Source organism: Mytilus californianus, unplaced genomic scaffold, assembly GCF_021869535.1.
Source record: "Mytilus californianus isolate M0D057914Y unplaced genomic scaffold, xbMytCali1.0.p SCAF_5, whole genome shotgun sequence".
NCBI lineage: Eukaryota > Metazoa > Mollusca > Bivalvia > Mytilida > Mytilidae > Mytilus > Mytilus californianus.
The window spans coordinates 2,905,499-2,926,636 of record NW_026262701.1 but is presented as its reverse complement, the minus strand read 5'-3'; the positions used below and the strand labels follow the sequence as shown (position 1 = coordinate 2,926,636).

At 32.1% G+C, this 21,138-nt stretch overlaps 1 protein-coding gene across 2 annotated transcripts in view; it reads left to right on the top strand.

Annotated features, from left to right (window-relative positions):
• Positions 1-7,306: 7,306 nt before the first annotated feature.
• LOC127702941 (GDP-mannose 4,6 dehydratase-like) overlaps positions 7,307-21,138 on the top strand; it is a 34,876-nt gene continuing 21,044 nt past the window's right edge. The window contains exons 1-6 of one of the 2 annotated variants that reach the window (XM_052207261.1): positions 7,307-7,442; positions 11,200-11,244; positions 13,103-13,190; positions 16,725-16,834; positions 18,315-18,507; positions 20,200-20,242. In XM_052207261.1, coding sequence (XP_052063221.1) covers positions 7,383-7,442; positions 11,200-11,244; positions 13,103-13,190; positions 16,725-16,834; positions 18,315-18,507; positions 20,200-20,242 — 539 coding nt within the window. In that variant the 5' untranslated portion in view covers positions 7,307-7,382. The remainder of the gene's footprint in view (positions 7,443-11,199; positions 11,245-13,102; positions 13,191-16,724; positions 16,835-18,314; positions 18,508-20,199; positions 20,243-21,138) is intronic. The other variant, XM_052207262.1, reaches the window with a different exon arrangement.

The following is a 21,138-nucleotide window of genomic DNA, read 5'->3' as shown; positions in this document are numbered from 1 at the left end:
AATTAGTATAATAGTCCCAGGGTGTGGGGTGATTGATTAATTGATTGATTGATTTGCGTTTAACGCCAGTCTCAGCACCATGTGCTATTACGTGGCGGGCAGTTTTTATTGGTGGAAGAAACCGGAGTGCTCGGAGCTAGAGAACCACCTATACCTTCGGTAGGAAAACTGACAATCCTAGTCAATTAAGATCGGAGTTGATCGCACCTGCCACGTGCGGGATTCGAACTCACAACCTCAGTGTTGACAGACTAGTGATACAATATTTCGACTACCTTTTCCTCTTGCATAGGGGGATCCAGGGAGGGGGGCCCTGAGGGGCCCGGCCCCCCCCCCTTTTCGTGGGAAAAATTTGGTTGATTATATAAGGAATCACTGAAGCATGACCGGAGCGCCCCCCCCCCCCCCCCTTTATGAAAAGTTCTGGATCCGCCACTGTCTTGGTAAACTTTTATTCAAGTATGTACAATAAAAAATCACTAGGCAGAATCTGGTGTTACAAACAAATAATTACATGTAGTCAATTAAAACAATGTCAAAAGCAATAAAAGTTTTAATATGATAATTCTATTACATATCAACTAGTAAAGTTTAGAATTAATACAATATTTCTGCATGGTTATCTGTTACTTTACTATAACAAGATTGTCTGATATAAAATATTTTTCTGATAATAAATGTTCTTTTCTTAGATTTAAAAGATAAAAAAGTGAGAGATGTATTTTTCTAACAATATTTTAAAATAGTCTTCTAAAATGAGTTTAGCTTGAGGATCGAACAATACGAATATCTGCTTTTATAAATACTAAATCTTGTTGTACTCATAATAGAATTTGCGAAAATAAAAATTAAAACCCCTTCTTTTCTTCAAAAAAGCAATCAGCATCGTTTGGTCAAAATCAAGCGTTCGACTGCTTAAACCAATCGATCACCGAGGCATCTCCAAGTTAATGTATATAGGTTCGAGTAAATAACGAAAATGAGTAAAAGCAAAACAAAAACAAACAAAAAGAAAGTTTGGATGTATATATTACAAACCAATGCATCTTATTTTTAGAAATACCCTTCTAGTACTCAATCCACAAGCCGACAGTAATTAGAACATTAACTGTGATTATATTAGACATTCGTCAAGGGTTCACTGGAACACTATCTCTCGTCTGCGATTGCTGCTGTCACTGTTAACCGCCAAAAACTAATTCCATATAGTAGTTAAATATAGGAAAATAAAAAAAAAATTAAACTTTTTTCTTCAGATGCTATTTCTTGATCACGAAGAACCTTTTGCCCAAGTTTTGTAACAAAACCGTGAATGTTCAATTTCTTTTTCTTTTCCAATCGGTGTGTAAACATAAGCTACAAAAAAAGGTCCGAGTTGTCCTGATTCCCTCTCAAATCGGTACTATACATATGTTTCTTTTTGTTTGTTATATTTTGTGCTTCGTGTCGATCTATTGGTCTGAAACAGCAAACCAGCCTTTTGTTTAGATGTTTACAGTATTTTATGTTTAATGCTGTTACACCACTGTGTTCAAGGTTATTGGGCACCCTCAACATGTTTAACCCCGCCACATTCTGTATATCCCAAATCAAGAGCATGTAATTTAGTGGTCGTCGTTTGTTGATGTTTATAAAAATTGTTTTTGGTTTTATTATCTACATAAATCAGGTCGTTGTTTTTTTCGTTTGAATTGTTATAAATTTTCGGGGCTTTTTATAGCTTGCTATGCGGTATGGGTTTTGTCATAATTGAAGGCGACCTATAGTTGCTTACATCTATACGTCATTTGGTCTCTGGTGGATAGTTCATATACCACATTTTAAAGTGGTTTATTTGAAATAACTGACAATATTTTTTTTAATATAAAATATCAACTACTATTGTATTATTAGCTTTAAATATATTATAGAATTAACTAACTATAAAAGTGTTATTTACATTGAGTATATAGTGGGGTGAAATTATAAACCTGATGGGATTTACGCGGACGCAGTGTTGCATAATTTTATCTTGAAATCATTCACATTTTATCATATGCTGTAATTGTACTATTGTACTTATATGTATTTGTTGTATATATACAGGTTACACTATAATAAATCATTCATTCATTTTCATTCATTTTCATTCATTCATTCATTCATTCATTCATTCAACAATCCATCCATCCGTCCGTCCGTCCGTCCGTCCGTCCGTCCGTCCGTCCGTCCGTCCAGTTCGTTCGTTCGTTCTTTCGTTCGTTCGTTCGTTCGCTCGTTCGTTCGTTTTTTCGTTCGTTCGTTCGTTCATTCCAATCTGATTAAAATTCTAATCCATATTAACTCGCGTGCTCATATGAGTATAACGAAATCAGAGAACTATATTTTAATCAGATTGTCATTCATACATACCCTGAACATAGTTATACATTTATTGGCCCCCGCGCAACGCCTTGCGGGGGACACCGATCTTGACAAAACACACAGAAAGTTCATTTCAGATATGTAAGAAGTAAGCAGAAAAGGCTACAAGAACACTGAAAATGAAGAAGAACAGACCCGTTTAAATTTGGAAAGACGTACTCGAAATATGTAAAAATCAAGAAAACAGTTGGAGTAAAAATAATTGAAGACAGTAAAGGAAAAAAAAAAGATTTACATTATCAATTCAAATCAGTATTCACGAAGGAAGGTCTTGAAAACTTTCCTGATATAGAAGACATAGGAATACCGAATATCGAAGAAATATTAATATCAACCTCAGGAAACCTAGACCAGAACCAACAAGTGCATATGTTGATTTTAAATTTCAGTAAAGGTTTTGATACTGTGCCTCACCAATGCCTACTAGAAAAACTACGATCATACGGAATCGGTGGTCATATAGTCCTATGGATAGAAGAATAGCTTACCAACCGAGAGCAACAGGTAACACTGGAAAGAGAATAAGTAGGATATATGATAGAATAATAGGTTTTATTGCTAATTACAGCACCCAAAGCTCAGCTGAATAATTACATTAAATGTATATACAATGATTACAATGTTTTAATGAACAATTGGGGGAAAACAACAAAACAAAGTCAGAACCTTCAATCAAATATAAAAAAAGAAGATGTGGTATGATTGCCAATGAGACAACTCTCCACAAGAGACCAAATGACACAGAAATTAACAACTATAGGTCACCGTAAAGCCTGCAATAAAAAGCTGAATTGAATATAACAAGTACAGTAACCCAGTTTCATAATACCGACCAACTGGAATAAACCCACCTGCCACTTCTAACATAATTGTAATACAGGATCTATAACAATAACAATAACAATTTAGGAATTCCTGTCTTTTTTTAAATAGTATAACAAGATATTCACTTAAAAGTTTAATAATCATGGGATCCTCAGACCCCATAAGCCAGACAAACTTAGACTCATCAGCTAATGCTATTTGACACTCTTTCTTCTATATATGTTAAAAATTGCTTGCGCTCTTCTTCATATTTTGGACATTTAAGTAAAAAGGGTATTTCATCTTCGATGTTATTTTTACAAAGTGGACATTTTCTATCATTCACGTCTAAATTTTTGTATCTTCCAACATCTCTTTCTTATTTATGTGAAATAAGTCGAAATTTAGAGATTATATGTCTTTGTTCATTGTTTAAATTTAAAAATGGCTCGAATTTGATTTGAAATTTAAACAATCTATATGTACGCAATTTATTTTTCTTATTACCATCTCTCAAATCAGAAAATGTTTCATTTTGCAAAATATGGTTATATTGTAGTCTCAGCTGTGAAACAATATTTGTTTAAATTTATATTTTGATAATTTGTAAGTATCTTTATCAAGATGTAAACAAATTTAAATTGAGTTGATGTTTCCTAGCCATGATAATTTGCCCAGCTCATGTAACTCTCAGGATTCCTGCATTGATGCAGATAATAATCTATCACTGTTTTTTTCTAAATGTTTCTATTGTTTTAACATATTACATATTGTTTCTAGAAAAGGTGGATAACGACCAACCTCTCCCATAACATTTGTGTTTTTTTTTGTTTACACATAATAAATATTTACACATTTTAATGTCAAGTAAATGGGCAATGGGCTATGTAACAGATTTTCTTAAAATTATGCATACAACTTTGGCTCGTTGAACTTTAACTAAAAATCGAAAAAAATAATGCATCTCTTTTATTTTCTGAAGTATTACTGATTGAATTCCTTCAAAATAGATGAACATTTGAATAGAAAGCACATTAAATCGGCGAAAAAACGTCGTTGAATTTGTTTTAAAATCATCGTTTTTAATTTTTAATGCATAGATTTTTCTTGAAAAAAAAATATATATATATATATTGTTGGTTCAAACATTTCCTTTTAAATAATGTAAAATAATAATTTAAATAATTTTACCAAAATCTGTAACATAGCCCATTTACTGTTCTTTGACCTTAAATGCAACTTTTCTTGTTCAAAGCTTTTCGATGTGTGTGTGTGTGTGTGTGTCTATAAAAAAAATTATGCATAATTTTCCCCATCACATATTTTTTACATTTGTCATTTCGGGGCCTTTTAAAGCCTAATATGGGTTTCGCTCATTATTGAAGGCTATACGATAACATATAGCTGTTAACCTCTATGTCATTTGGTTTCTGGTGGAGAGTTGTCTCATTAGTAATCATACCACATCTTCTTATTTTTTATACTTATAGATTTATCTCGAATATAATAAATATATTTCATGATAAGCCATATGTCATATTAGTTATGTTTTAGATATTATTTTATACCTTCAAACCTTATAATATCAGTGGAACATGTCAAATTGAAACACTAAATTAAAGCGATCTTAAAAGGGTTTTTCTCATTGTTGAAGGCCGTACGGTTGCCTATAATTGCTTACACTCACTTCATTTGAATTTGATGGATAGTTGTCTCATTATAATCATACCACATCTACTTATTTTTATATCAAAACATTTGTTTTAGCTTTCGACTGAATTAAAAGCGAATGTGGTCGGAGATTGCAAACTCATTGCATTTTTGCTATTTTTTAGCGTGTGTAGATCAGAATGTATGTTGACATTTGATATTTTCTTAAAAAGGCATATGTAACTTGGATGGAGAGTTGTCTCATTGGCACTCATACCACATCTTCCTATATCTATATAGCCGACTATACGGTATGGGTTTTCCCACTGTTGAAGGCCGTACTGTTGACTATAATTGCTTACATCCACTTCATTTGAACTTGGGTGGATAGTTGGCTCATTGGCAATCATACCACATCTCCTTATTTTTATAGTTAGGATAATTCAACAAAAAAAAAACCAAACAAATATGACAGACAGCAACCAACGACAACCACTGAATTAGAGACGTCTGCCTTGGGAAGGGTACATATAGAACTTTGAGTAGTATGTCCGACCCCAATTATAATAATAGGATATTTTCAGTATGAAAAAGCATTTTATTCTCGAGGGGGCCCATAATATGTAATGAGTAGTGGGAATGAGGCGCTGGAATAGGTAACTTTTTCAATCTTGATAAAATATGATAAGGTTTGAAAATTAAGATGAAATATATGATAAGATTGCTGATTAAATTATCAGTGTCTGCGGAACTTGAACTAGTCAAATTTCGAGATGTTTTACAGAAGGGATTAAATGGGTCAGCTATACTTGTTAAATCTGTTAATCTCACAATGGTATAGCGTAATGATGATACTGACCTATTGGTGTTACGATATAATAAATCTATTGTGTTACACAGTATAAGTTTTTTTTTGTCAAAAATCATGTCAAATGGTAGCTGCCTATCTATTTTTTTTTAATTCAAAATATATGTAGAGGATAGTTTCAGCAGCACTTCCCTACCACAAACGGATTGACCGTTTAGTGCCGATTTACTTTATCCTTTATAAGGGACTGATCATTTTCTTTCATTGGGGATGGAAGGAAACAGTGGGATTTATCTGATTTTTTTCGTGTCCCCACATTCAGGAAGGAAAATAAATTCAAGACCCCTCCTTCCAAAGACATTAAAAGTTGTTTATGACTTCAGGGAACTTTATTTGGATATATATAAAATGAGAATTGCCAATGAGACAGCTATCTAACAGAGTTGAAATAAAGTGGTAGTAAGAAAGTATAGGCCACCGTACAGCCTTCAACAGAGTTAAAATGAATGGGTAATAAGCAATTATAGGCCACCGTACGGCCTTCAACAACGAGAAAAACTCATACTGTATTGTCAGCTATAAAAGGGCCGACATGAAAAATGTTAATTAAACAATTCAAACCAGAAAACTAACGGGTCAATTTCTAACAAAACAATTTACGAAAAACAAATACATTTTTTGTACATGTATGACAGACATGAACCAAATTTTTCAAAGTAAAAGATTTAAATACTGTGTTATAAATTGATAACCTGGCTTTAAGAATAAAGTTTATTAAAAGGGATCAAAATGTTTACAAGGAATGTGTCTAAATTAACGGGCTTTATACAAACAGCATCACCGTAAAATTAGGATGGGATATCCCATTTGTAATAGGAATTCTACAGGTGCAACCAAACTTTCGGACCAAATCTTTATATATATATATGAAAGAAATTGGTAAAGGGTTTAATTAATTTGTGGTGCCTTTTGATTACCAGTTATACATGATTATGTTCATTGAAATCTAAAACCAACTACAGACACGGGCAAGGCGAGCAAGATGAAATGTATTATCACACCGTCAGAAGGGGCTAAAGGAACATGCTTGCTATGGTCTCATGGACATTTACCACACATTCATCAAATTTCAAAACATTGTTCATACTATATCCTTTACTAAAGAAGTTGGTAAATTAACTTTAGATAAAAATACATTTTTGGAAGAAGTTGTTGAAACTTAGGAATTGAATCTTAAAAATTGAGGCGAAAAAAAAATTGATGTCGGCCGTGGGTGTGGGTCACCAAAAAATGTTCAATGCCAATCCCCCCTCACCCCATCTGAAGTATTGAAAAATTGGACACCCCCCTTTCCATGCCCATAAATTTTCAAGGCCCCCATATTTTCCTTCCACCCCCTTCGGGTTACAAATGACCATTTCCTAAAGTCAGTGGTTATTTGTTTTGTTGTCTTTAACACTGAAAGGATGCTGTAATCAGATTAATCCTCTAATTAGGAAAAATACATCTTCTTATTTTGATAAGTAGGATAACTCCTAGGATGTCCGGAATTAAATAAAATCTTATATATCGAGACTATCACTAGTGAAATACATATATTCAGCACTAGGTACAGTTCTCCAGACAGTGGAGGAAGCTTACATAACTACAACAACTACAACAACAATACCGTCACGTGACTATAGGCAAATTTCTCTTGAACACGTTACACGTCAAAATGGCCACGAATGGAACTACCCGAAGGAAAATTGCTTTGATTACTGGTATAACAGGACAGGTAATGTGTTAATTTAAACATTATAATGAAACATTTCGACAGATTTACGAAAAAGTACATCTCTGTTAAAATCCACACTGTAAACTGCGGCTTTAGGTTTATTTAGAATCTTGTACAGGTGTAGCCAAAAGTGTCGTGAGTCTTAAGAACCCGCACTCGGACTGCAATGATGAATATTATAAACTCTTTAGGGCGTAAGCTTGTTTATACCATAATGATAATGAGGGATGACATTTTTCAATAACTTTATAGGGGGTTTTCAGGAATTTGACCTTTATTCACATATTCATTAAATCAAGGATTTGTATTGTCTTTAGTTTTGAGTAAATAGGGGTCAGACCAATAATCAGACAGTCCCATAATCCGACAGTCCTGTAGTCTGACAGTCTTATAATCCGACAATCGCTAGGACATCGGGAAGTCTGTTATTATGGTGGAAGAAGCCTCTGCTCGCGTTTCGACAGTATACTAATAAGCTTATATGAAGACGAGATCCTTATCCTTTGCAGCAACACGGCTTCGTGTCGAACCATCAGACTGTCGGATTAACGGACTGTCGAATTGTCTGACTATCGAACTGTCGGACTACTGGACTGTCAGAATTTTGGGGTGTTGGATAATAGCTACGCTCGTGAGTAAATCTACAATTTTTTTGGAGCTTATAAGGTGAGGGTACCCAAATTGCTAAATGGGTGCAATTAGGGTACTGTGACATTATACGGGTTACACTAAGACCTGAACGTGGACCTGAATAGACCTGAAAATATAAGATTCGATTTGTTCATATTTCTATAACTTTTTTCACTATCCAATAGATTCCTTTTCAAATATGAATTTTATTAAAGGTTAAGCTAAATATTTAAGTAAAAGGAATAAAAATATGATAAATAAACAAATTTTTGATGCCAAATTTGGACCTGAAGGGGGAAATGAAAAGCCCTCAAATTCTAGGGTCAGACTTATTCAAACTTCAGTAACTTTTTGTCGAGCCTTCGACTTTAGTCAAAAAAGCGAGACATAGCGATCCTACATTCCGTCGGCGGCATCCACAAATATTCACTCTGTGGTTAAAGTTTATGAAATTTTAATAACTTTCTTAAACTATCCTGGATTTCTACAAAACTTTGACAGAAGCTTGTTTATGATCATAAGATAGTATCTAGAAGTAAATATTGTAAAAATAAAATTCCATTTTTCCCGTATTTTACTTATAAATGGACTTAGACTTTCTGCCGGGAAATATTACATTCACTCTGTGGTTAAAGTTTTTAAAATTTTAATAACTTTCTTAAACTATCCTGGGTTTGTACCAAACTTGGACAGAAGCTTGTTTATGATCATAAGATATTATTCAGAAGTAAATTTTGTAAAAAAATAAATCCATTTTTTCCTTATTTTACTTTTAAATGGACTTAGATTTTCTGCCAGGAAACAACACATTCACTCTGTGGTTAAAGTTTTTAAAATTTTAATAACTTTCTTATACTATTTTGGATTTGTACCAAACTTGGACAGAAGATTGTTTATGATCAAAAGCTAGTATCTAGAAGGAAATTTTGTAAAAAAATAAATCTATTTTTTCCGTATTTTACTTTTAAATGGACTTAGATTTTCTGCCAGGAAACAACACATTCACTCTGTGGTTAAAGTTTTTAAAATTTTAATAACTTTCTTATACTATTTTGGATTTGTACCAAACTTGGACAGAAGCTTGTTTATGATCAAAAGCTAGTATCTAGAAGGAAATTTTGTAAAAAAATACATCTATTTTTCCTTATTTTACTTTTAAATGGACTTAGATTTTCTGCCAGGAAACAACACATTCACTCTGTGGTTAAAGTTTTTAAAATTTTAATAACTTTCTTATACTATTTTGGATTTGTACCAAACTTGGACAGAAGATTGTTTATGATCAAAAGCTAGTATCTAGAAGGAAATTTTGTAAAAAAATAAATCTATTTTTTCCGTATTTTACTTTTAAATGGACTTAGATTTTCTGCCAGGAAACAACACATTCACTCTGTGGTTAAAGTTTTTAAAATTTTAATAACTTTCTTATACTATTTTGGATTTGTACCAAACTTGGACAGAAGCTTGTTTATGATCATAAGATAGTATCTAGAAGTAAATATTGTAAAAAAATAAATCTATTTTTCCTTATTTTACTTTTAAATGGACTTAGATTTTCTGCCAGGAAACAACACATTCACTCTGTGGTTAAAGTTTTTAAAATTTTAATAACTTTCTTATACTATTTTGGATTTGTACCAAACTTGGACAGAAGCTTGTTTATGATCAAAAGCTAGTATCTAGAAGGAAATTTTGTAAAAAAATAAATCTATTTTTCCTTATTTTACTTTTAAATGGACTTAGATTTTCTGCCAGGAAACAACACATTCACTCTGTGGTTAAAGTTTTTAAAATTTTAATAACTTTCTTATACTATTTTGGATTTGTACCAAACTTGGACAGAAGCTTGTTTATGATCAAAAGCTAGTATCTAGAAGGAAATTTTGTAAAAAAATAAATCTATTTTTCCTTATTTTACTTTTAAATGGACTTAGATTTTCTGCCAGGAAACAACACATTCACTCTGTGGTTAAAGTTTTTAAAATTTTAATAACTTTCTTATACTATTTTGGATTTGTATCAAACTTGGACAGAAGCTTGTTTATGATCAAATGCTAGTATCTAGAAGGAAATTTTGTTTTCTTCCAGATAAAATTACATTCAGTCTGCAGTTAAAGTTTTTAAACATTTATTAGATTCATAAACTATCCTGGATTTTTACCAAACTTGGACTGAAGCTTCTTACAACCAAAAGATAGTGAATATTTTTATTGATTTACTTCCTCATTTTTGTAGAGCCTGCGATTAACAGAAAAAGTAGGCGAGACACTGGGTACGGCGGAACCCTTACGAATTTTTTAATTTTTCAATGGATTTCCTTTGCATTTAGCTTTTGTTACATAAAAAGTTCAATTATTCAGAGGTCCAGATAAGAATTCACAAATTGAGGTTTTTACCCACCAATTTTGATGTAATTTTTTGAGTGAAATAGTTTTTTCAATTGCATTATCAATTCCAATCAGGAACATATATATTGATGGGACTTGACACTACCTAATTGTAGCCGATTTTATCGTCGGGTCATAGTTAATAAAGATACGATACGGAAACGGACGAAGCAGTTTATTTTTTGATGAAGTGAACTCCTTTAAAAACTAAGCTTATATTGTCTATTAATAAACATATATTTAGAAAACTGATTTTGGGCCCAGCTTTCAAGTTTGTCCAAATCGGGGTCCAAAATTAAACTGTGTTTGATTTCAACATAAATTGAATATATATAGGGTTCTTTGAAATGCTGAATCTAAACCTGTATTTATTTTCATTATTAATTAGATAATTCCACATTGAGGTCCAAAGGGTACTAAATTAAACTTTTTGTTTAATTTCATCAAAATTGAATTCTTGGGGTTCTTTGATATGCTGATTCTAACAATGTTTTAGTGGTTAAATCATATCTAGTTTTAGAGAACTATTTTATATACATGTACAATGCAGCTCAATATTAATTTGGTGATGATTCTAGACATTGTGTACTGTTTTCTAGGCAATTTTTTTTTTTCAGTTCTGAATTATGTTTTGGTAAATATTAAATCAAATGTGTACAAATTTGGTGGGCATAAATTTTGCAGCAAATATCCCTTTTAGAATTTATTTATACTAAAATATATACATTTCATATTTACAGGATGGTTCTTACTTAGCAGAATTTTTGATAGATAAAGGGTATGAGGTATGTAATAAACAATTATATCTTTATTGTTATATTAAAGGTGGAAGAATATCTCCATCCATATAAAAATAAGATGCCAATGAGACATGTGTCCACCAGAGTTCAAATGACATGGATATTATAGGTCACCGTTGAGAAGAACCCATGTATACTGCGTGGTCAGCTATAAAAGGCCCTGAAAAATATTAAACAAGAAAAACAACAGCCTCATTTATAACAAAACAAACATGATGAACATAGACCAACGACAATCACTGAATAACAGGCTCCTAACTTGGGACAGGCACTTAAGGAAAGATATAACAATATGTTCAACAAGTCTAAATTGAAAACAACGTTCAAACCTATGATTGCGTTGGATAAAAATCGCAATTTTTAAAAGTGTGCATGCAAAGCAAATTTATTGTTTTCTGTTTGGTATTAAATTAATTATAAAGATCCATTTTGCTACATCTGGTGATCCGTTAATTTGGCAATCGCCAATGGCAGTCAACAGGGCTTAAGAACATCCGTTGTTCGACCTGTTAGTCAAATGCGTTTTATTAAAATATACTTTTTCACTTTTTTGGTCTTTTGGAAAATATAAGAATATGTTTATATAAGACAATAACAGGCCTGGGGTAATGGTAATTTGTAATTGTAATGCATTGTAATATTACATTCATTTGATGTAATGCAAAGTAATTTGTAATGCACATTTTCTGCATTACAATTACATGTAATGTAATGATTACTTTAGTTAAAAATCAATGTAATGCCTCCATTACTGTACATTACTTTTCATTACAAATTGGTAAAATACATAAAATTGAAGAATATAGTAAAATAAAAATAAAATATTAACAAAAACAAAAGAAAGTATTGAATAAAATTATTGTGACAGTTAATTACTGTATTAAATCATTAAAAATATTTTGCCCTTAAAAAATCTTCTAAAAAATAATTATTAAACATAATTCTATACACACCTTACATGTATTTCAATGAAAGATTGAATATGTCAATCAACATTTTTACACCAAACTGTGGTTGTTATTTCACCTAATTAATATCAAAATGTTTTTATTGCAATCAAATCTTCTCAACTTATGTTTGTCCTCACAGAGCCCTCAGGCATTTAACAAGATAATCCTTTAATGGCACATTTATTATATCCCTTTGAAATCCCTTTATGATGTCTTAATGATTAAGTGATCAATGTTAGAAACAAAATTATATGATAATTTATTTATTTTTCAAGTATTTGAAGTCTATGTCACTAACACTGTATATATATGTACATATACCCCGGTAATATTTATTAATTTCTTATAAAAATCTGTTTTTTAAATGTTTTTAGTTTTTATATTGAAAAAGTAATGTGTAATGTAATGCATTACACAGGCAAAGTAATTGTAATATAATGCATTACATGTTAGAAAAAATGTAATTGTAACTGTAATTGTAATGGAAGAATCACAAAGTAATTGTAATGTAATGCATTACATTGCAATGTAATGGCCCCAGGCCTGGACAATAACAAATATTTCATATATGTATCTCGTTATGTCAAAGGGAGATAATGAGTATGTACAAATGTACTTTCTGCTTTGCTAGTTGTACCTGTCTTTTTGCTTGGGGCAAATAAAAATTCAGGTGAATATAAGTCACATTTGGTGATGATGATAAGTAAGGAAAATTAGTATAGGATTGTGTCTACGGCAAATGGAACTGTGGTTGTCATAGAGATACATGTATGTGACACACTTTCCATCCAATCTTCAACCAAGTCATAAACATGTCCATTACACTTTTGAACAGACAAAATTCGTTTCCTGTTAAGAAGCCTGCAGACTGACAGACTTTATTATAATTTTAGGTACATGGTATAATAAGAAGATCAAGTACCTTCAATACAAGCAGGATAGAACATTTATATGACGATCCTAAATCTCACAAAGAAGGATGTAAGTACGAACCCAATTCCTGAGGTAAACTCAGTCTGCCAAAAACTTTTCCAACTACTAGTTCCAAGACCAATATTTCCACACTTTATTGCATGTCTAAACAAAGTTTTAAATACTACTAAGTCTGAATAAATTATACTAGCCTTGAGCATTGGCCTAGTGGGTTAGGGTGCAGTATCATTCCTTCTAATGCTAGATATTAACGACAGTCAGGGCAAACGGTTTTCAATCTGAAGACAAGTATAAAGCTAAACAACACTGAGAAATGCTAACTTGATAAAATTGCTATGTAAAAATGACAGATCTATCATTTTGGCATAGAAAAGGGGAAGTAATCCATCAAACTTAATAAATAGAATTATAGTAATTGTATTCTTCTTAAATTGCATTTAAAGACATTAGTCTTTCATTAGAACATATACACATTGTAATGTCATGATTGTAGAAAATCTTATGATGAGAAGTTAGATACTAGTATATATGAATGATGGTGTCTCAGGAATATTTTTTAAATAACTGTTTTGTTAAATAATTGAAAGTTGCATTCTATGTAAAGTATATACTAACCATGTTACTTATACACCAAATTATTAGATTTAGTTGTCTGCACATATCATATGTATAGCTAATATTTTCCAAAAACTTAATAAATTATTGATGGATATGAATCAGAATAACAATTACTTTCTAGAAGTTCGTATTAAAGAGAAATTATTACCAAGTTTTTTCAGTGAATGTTGACAGCTTTTACTGCTGTTTTCATGCTATAGCAAGGACTAAAACAACAACAAAAACATTTACGCGTATTGTGTCATGTTAAAAAACAAGTTAGATTTTCTATATTTAGATGGCGGTGGATGTAAGTAATACAGAGGGTTTTATTATTGAGTTGCATTTTTCATATTTATTTTCATGTATGACCATGTAATATTAGTTTTTAGATTCTCATTCACAACAGAACCCCTTGACTTGTAAAATTTGCATTGCCAAAGTTACATACATTTTGTATTTTCTGAAATCATAGTTTAAGATTTTCATCATGCACATTAGATAGACAAATTAGGAAATAAAGTTAATTCTATTGTGGTCATGTTTCATTTAAGTACTGTTCTTTAAAAAAAAACATACATGTACATGGGACCCAGTGAAGGTACTTTGAAATCTCAACTAGGGATGGGTGTCAAATACTTTTTTGTAAAAGAAAAGTGAAAATAAAAGTTAATTTCAAAATATGCCTCTATAGGTGGTTACCCAATTTTGAAGTGCCTTCTCTGGGTACAATGTGTGTTTGAATGGAACATTCCTAAGTTGGTAGAATCTAAAAATTAATTTGCTATGGCCTAAGGCATCAAATAATGCTATAATCATGGATAATTTTCACAATTTGCATGTAAAACTATTACACTCAATAACATTGTGTATCTGTTAATAAGATATTGTTGTTAACTGATACCCAGTGGTTTTTTTTTCATGCAACATTAAAATTATGTAGCAGTTTTCAGTAGAAGTTTTTTAATTTTTATTATTTATAACTTCCAACGTTTTTTCGTGATTTACTCCTTAAAAATGGAATTTAGAATTAAATTATAAAGAATGAATGTAATATTTTTTTGTGTCTATGAAGAAATGACATATAAAATGTGGTGCACACTGAAATTACAGTATACAACTTTTATAGTGTACTGGATCCCTGTTAATATGTAGTTCTACTCTAGCTGTTAGATATTCGTTGGTTGTCTGTTTTAAACAGCAATATCAGGTTTGGCTCCAACATGGTCTAAGTAGACCTGCACCAACCTTGCGACCTGACAAATCATTTGAAAGGACCTATGACCTTTTAAAATCTTCAAATCAGACTCTTAAATTTTCTTAATAGTGACCTGGTGACCTGACACAATTTTTAAACATAAACAAGGCAAGTATCCTACTGGAGCCCCATAAGGTGTACACAGTGTTATAATATTTGATCAAAGTCATTGACAAAAAAACTATCATAATATTACCATTTGTTTGTAGTGTATTTGTAGCTGGGAAAATAAACAATAATTATCATGATTACAATGCATGTGTGAATGTGGGATTATTTAATATACATGTACTTTTTGTCGAGCCTGCGACTTTTGTCGCAGAAAGCTCGACATAGGGATAGTGATCCGGCGGCGGCGGCGGCGGCGGCGGCGTTAGCTAACTTCTTAAAAGCTTTATATTTTAGAAGGTGGAAGGTCTGGATGCTTCATACTTTGTATATGGATGCCTCATGTTACGAAGTTTCCGTCAGTCACATGTCCAATGTCCTTGACCTCATTTTCATGGTTCAGTGACTACTTGAAAAAAAAGTTAAGATTTTTTGTAATGTTAGATTCTCTCTTATTATAAGTAATAGGATAACTATATTTGGTATGTGCGTACCTTGCAAGGTCCTCATGCCCGTCAGACAGTTTTCACTTGACCTCGACCTCATTTCATGGATCAGTGAACAAGGTTAAGTTTTGGTGGTCAAGTCCATATCTCAGATACTATAAGCAATAGGTCTAGTATATTCGGTGTATGGAAGGACTGTAAGGTGTACATGTCCAACTGGCAGGTGTCATCTGACCTTGACCTCATTTTCATGGTTCAGTGGTTATAGTTAAGTTTTTGTGTTTTGGTCTGTTTTTCTTATACTGTATGCCATAGGTCTACTATATTTGGTGTATGGAATGATTGTAAGGTGTACATGTCTAGCAGGCAGGTGTCATCTGACCTTGACCTCATTTTCATGGTTCAGTGGTCAAAGTTAATTTTTTTGAGTTTTGGTCTTTTTTTCTAATACTATATGCAATAGTTCAACTATATTTGGTGTATGGAAATATTTTATGATCTATTTGGCAGTCACACAGGTTTTATTTGACCTTGACCTCATTTTCAAGGTTCATTGCTCAGTGTTAAGTTTTTGTGTTTTGGTGTGTTTTTCTTAAACTATAAGCAATAGGTCAACTATATTTGTTGTATGGAAGAATTGTTAGCTGTACATGCCTGCCTAGCATGGTTCATCTGACCTTGACCTCATTTTCATGGTTCATTGGTCAATGTTTAGTTTACTTGGTTAATGTTAAGTTTATGTGACAGTTGTAATAAAGCTTTATATTTAGGACTATCAACATAATATCAATGATTAGTAAAGAAGGCGAGACATTTCAGCGTGTGCACTCTTGTTTTATTAAGTTACAGATTACAATCGTTGTTATATTAGTATCATAAACAGGTTGAAATAGACGGAGCACTCGATGACAAAAATAAATAATTTGATCAATGATGTCATTTCAACAAATCATTTATTTGTTCTTGTCTGAAATATTCATAAGTCAATTATTAGTGGACTTCTACTACAGGCTAAAGCTGAATAACTGGGGCATATTTCATAGAAAGTGATATTCAACTTTTGATGAGTGATATTATAAATCAGTGCTTTGTCTTTGTTTCTAAAGAAAAAATGGTCTCTGTATATAAATTTCTTTACATTTTAATGACAATCTATGTTATTTATTGTTTCAGCAATGCATTTACATTATGGTGACTTAACAGACAGTACATGTTTAGTGAAAATAATAAGTCAAATTAAACCTGATGAGATTTATAACCTTGGAGCTCAGAGCCATGTAAAGGTAGGATATTTATCTGTAAGAGGAACCCAATCAGCTTCGAAAGAAGCTCATTCTAAAATAAAAAATATTTCAGTGATATTCATGTTGTAAAAAACCTAAAATGAATTGCACAATAATGACTAGGAGATAATAAAAAGGTATTTGAACTTTTATGCCCCCGCCATGTTGGTAGGGGCATTAAGTTTTACCCTTGTCCGTCTGTATGTCCGTAAGTCCCGAAATTGGTTTCCATTCTCTAACTTTAGTTTGTCTCAACCAAATGTTATGAAACTTATACACAATGCTAATTACAACAAAACACAGATCAAGTTTGAATTAAGGTGGCGTCACTTTTACCTTTCTAGAGTTATGTCCCTTTACAAATAGAAAAAATTGCTGAATTTTTCATTTCCGTTCTCTAACTTAAGTTATCTTCAACAAAATGTTATGGAACTTATACACAATGCTAATTACCACAAAACACAGATCAAGTTTGAATTAAGGTAGAAACACTTTTACCATTCTAGAGTTGTGCCCCTTTACAAAAGGAAATATTGCTGAATTTTTCATTTCCGTTCTCTAACTTAAGTTTGCCTCAACCAAATGTTATGAAACTTATACACAATGCTTATTACCATAAAACTCAGATCAAGTATGAATTTGGGTAGCGTCACTTTTACCGTTCTTGAGTTATGTCCCTTCATAACGTTATATGCAAGCAGGGGCATCATCTGTGTCCCATGAACACACTCCCCATTTTTTATTAACTGGATTTTTGAAGGAAAAACCGGTTATTGATTTGGGGATGTACGGTGGACGGGCGGGCAGCTGCCAAACAGTGTTCGTTTATTAACATAAAAACGCTTTTACGAAATCTTTTCAAATTTAGATATGTTGTTTCCTGTGACTAAATGAAGGTCAGGTTCAATTTTCACGATTTTAACTTTTCTCGTTATTGAGTTGTAGACCTTTCAGTAGCAAAAGTGATACTATTTATGATTTATTTATTTTGAGTAATTTCCCTTTGAACAGAAATGGTGTAATTAATAAGTATATGGATAGATAGTCTATCAATAATTGTATCTGTTTTATTCATGCAATAATTTCCACCTTTTATCAAGATAACAAGCATGTGGTAATTATCAACTAACAAAATTATAATTAGAGTAACAGATTTATTTGAAAATTTTGTGTTTCCTAAGTGTTCTTGATGATAAGCTCTATAGGACAGTATATATATAGTTTGAAATTTACTGCTCATTATTTTATATTTTAAAATTAATTACAGATAAGTTTTACAGAATAATATTAATTATTATTATAGTATCAATGATAAATGATATATTCTGAAGTTCAAATGAAGCTGATAAAAGGTAAAGCAACAACAGTTGATATCTTCTTGACCAAGTAGAAGAAAAGTTGTACTTCAGTCTGGCTTTTAACATACATGAACAGTGACTCTGACCTTTATAACAGTATGCCTTTTTTGCCATTTTTTTAGGTATCCTTTGAGTTAGCTGAATACACAGCCAATGTAGATGCCGTAGGAACATTACGATTATTAGATGCCATTAGAACCTGTGACCTCTCAAGTAAAGTCAAATTTTACCAGGCATCTACCAGTGAAATGTTTGGGAAAGTACAGGAAATACCACAAAAGGAAACAACACCTTTCTATCCTAGATCTCCTTATGGTAAGATTTTATCCTTTACCTCTTTAATAGTAAAAATCTATTCTAGATCTCCTTATTGGAAAAATCTATTCTACAATGTAGATCTCCTTATAGGAAAAATCTATTCTAGATTTCTTTATGGTAAGATTCTATCCTAGATCTATGGTAAGATCATATTCTAGATCTCCTATGGCCAGATTCATCTTGATCTCCTTATGATTAGATTCTATCCTACATCTATGGTCAGATTCTAATCTAGATCTCCTATGGTCAGATTATACCCTAGATCTCCTATGGTCAGATTCTATCCTAGATCTATGGTCAGATTCTATCCTAGATCTCCTTATAATAAGATTCTTTTGTAGATCTCATTACGGTAAGTTTCTATCCTACATCTCCTATGGTCAGATTCTATCCTAGATCTCCTATGGTCAGATTATATCCTAGATCTCCCTTTGATCAGATTCTATCCTAGATCTTTCTTTGATCAGATTCTATCCTAGATCTCCTTATGGTCAGATTCTATCCTACATCCCCTATGGTCAGAATATAACTTAGATCTCCTTATGGTTAGATTCTATCCTACATCTCCTATGGTCAGATTATATCCTAGATCTCCTATGGTCAGATTCTATCCTACATCCCCTATGGTCAGAATATAACTTAGATCTCCTTATGGTTAGATTCTATCCTAGATTCTATCCTACATCTCATATGGCAAGATTATATCTTAGATCTCCTATGGTAAGATTCTATCCTAGATCTCCTATGGTAAGATTCTATCCTAGATCTCTGTTGGTCAGATTCTATCCTGGATCTCCCTATGGTCAGATTATATCCTAGGTCTCCTTATGGTTAGGTTCTATCCTAGATCTCCTATGGTAAGATTCTATCCTAGATCTCCTATGGTAAGATTCTATCCTAGATCTCATATGGTAAGATTCTATCTTAGATCTCCTATGGTAAGATTCTATCCTAGATCTATGGTAAGATTCTATCCTAGATCTCCTATGGTAAGATTCTATCCTAGATCTCATATGGTAAGATTCTATCTTAGATCTCCTATGGTAAGATTCTATCCTAGATCTATGGTAAGATTCTATCCTAGATCTCCTATGGTAAGATTCTATCCTAGATCTATGGTAAGATTCTATCCTAGATCTCCTATGGTTAGATCCCATCCTAGATCTACTATGGTCAGATTCTATCCCGGATCTCTCTATGGTCAGATTCTACCCTGGATCTCCCTTTGGTCAGATTCTATCCTAGATCTCCTTATGGTCAGATTCTATCCTAGATCTCCTTATGGTTAGATTCTACCCTGGATCTCCCTTTGGTCAGATTCTATCCTAGATCTCCTTATGGTCAGATTCTACCCTGGATCTCCCTTTGGTCAGATTCTATCCTAGATCTCCTTATGGTCAGATTCTATCCTATATCTCTTTTGGTCAGATTCTTCATCCCAAAGTTATGATACTTTGTCCAAAATCTGACTGAGGTATCTGATGATAATTCAATTTTGCTTCTTTTCATAAAACCAGTAATATGTTTAGAAAAAAGAAGTTGTAAATAACAGAATTTCAATGTTTCCAATAGAGACTTGAAATAGATAATGAGTAAATCTATTCCAATTACAGGTGTAGCTAAGTTATATGTCTACTGGATAGTTATAAACTATAGAGAAGCTTATGATATGTTCTATTCCAATTACAGGTGTAGCTAAGTTATATGCTTACTGGATAGTTATAAACTATAGGTTTAATACCACCAAATCATAGTACGTCACATCCGGTTGCATACGAAAATAGGTCTAAAAAAAATATTCCCTTGAATTTGACAGTTGTAGGTAATTGATCTTACATTTCATTGCAGTAAAACATTTCTGAGTCATAAACATATATCTTGGGTATTTCAAAGCACCATTATTTCTTTATTTGGGGTTTCTATAGAATATTTTGGAAACTTGAGGTTACATGGTTACTAAAGCTTGTACACAGGTTAAAAAAGGGGGGAAATTTGATTGGTTAACTTCCAGTGATGGTTATTTTCTTATATGCAATGAAATGTTATGTGAATTTTTTTCTATAGTACTGGACAGGATAAAACTTTACTCATGCCAAGTATTTCTTTATTTGAAACAAAGATAAATTCTGCACAATTTTTTGAAAAGTGCAAATTTAACAAAGACTAATAGGGGAAAATCAATGGTGGTATTACACCTATAGAGAAGCTTATGATATGTTCTATTCCAATTACAGGTGTAGCTAAGTTACAGTTATAAACTATAGAGAAGCTTATGATATGTTCTATTCCAATTACAGGTGTAGCTAAGTTATATGTCTACTGGATAGTTATAAACTATAGAGAAGCTTATGATATGTTCTATTCCAATTACAGGTGTAGCTAAGTTATATGTCTACTGGATAGTTATAAACTATAGAGAAGCTTATGATGTGTTCTCTTCCAATTACAGGTGTTGCTAAGTTATATGTTTACTGGATAGTTATAAACTATAGAGAAACTTATGATGTGTTCTATTCCAATTACAGGTGTAGCTAAGTTATATGTCTACTGGATAGTTATAAACTATAGAGAAACTTATGATGTGTTCTATTCCAATTACAGGTGTAGCCAAGTTACATGCCTACTGGA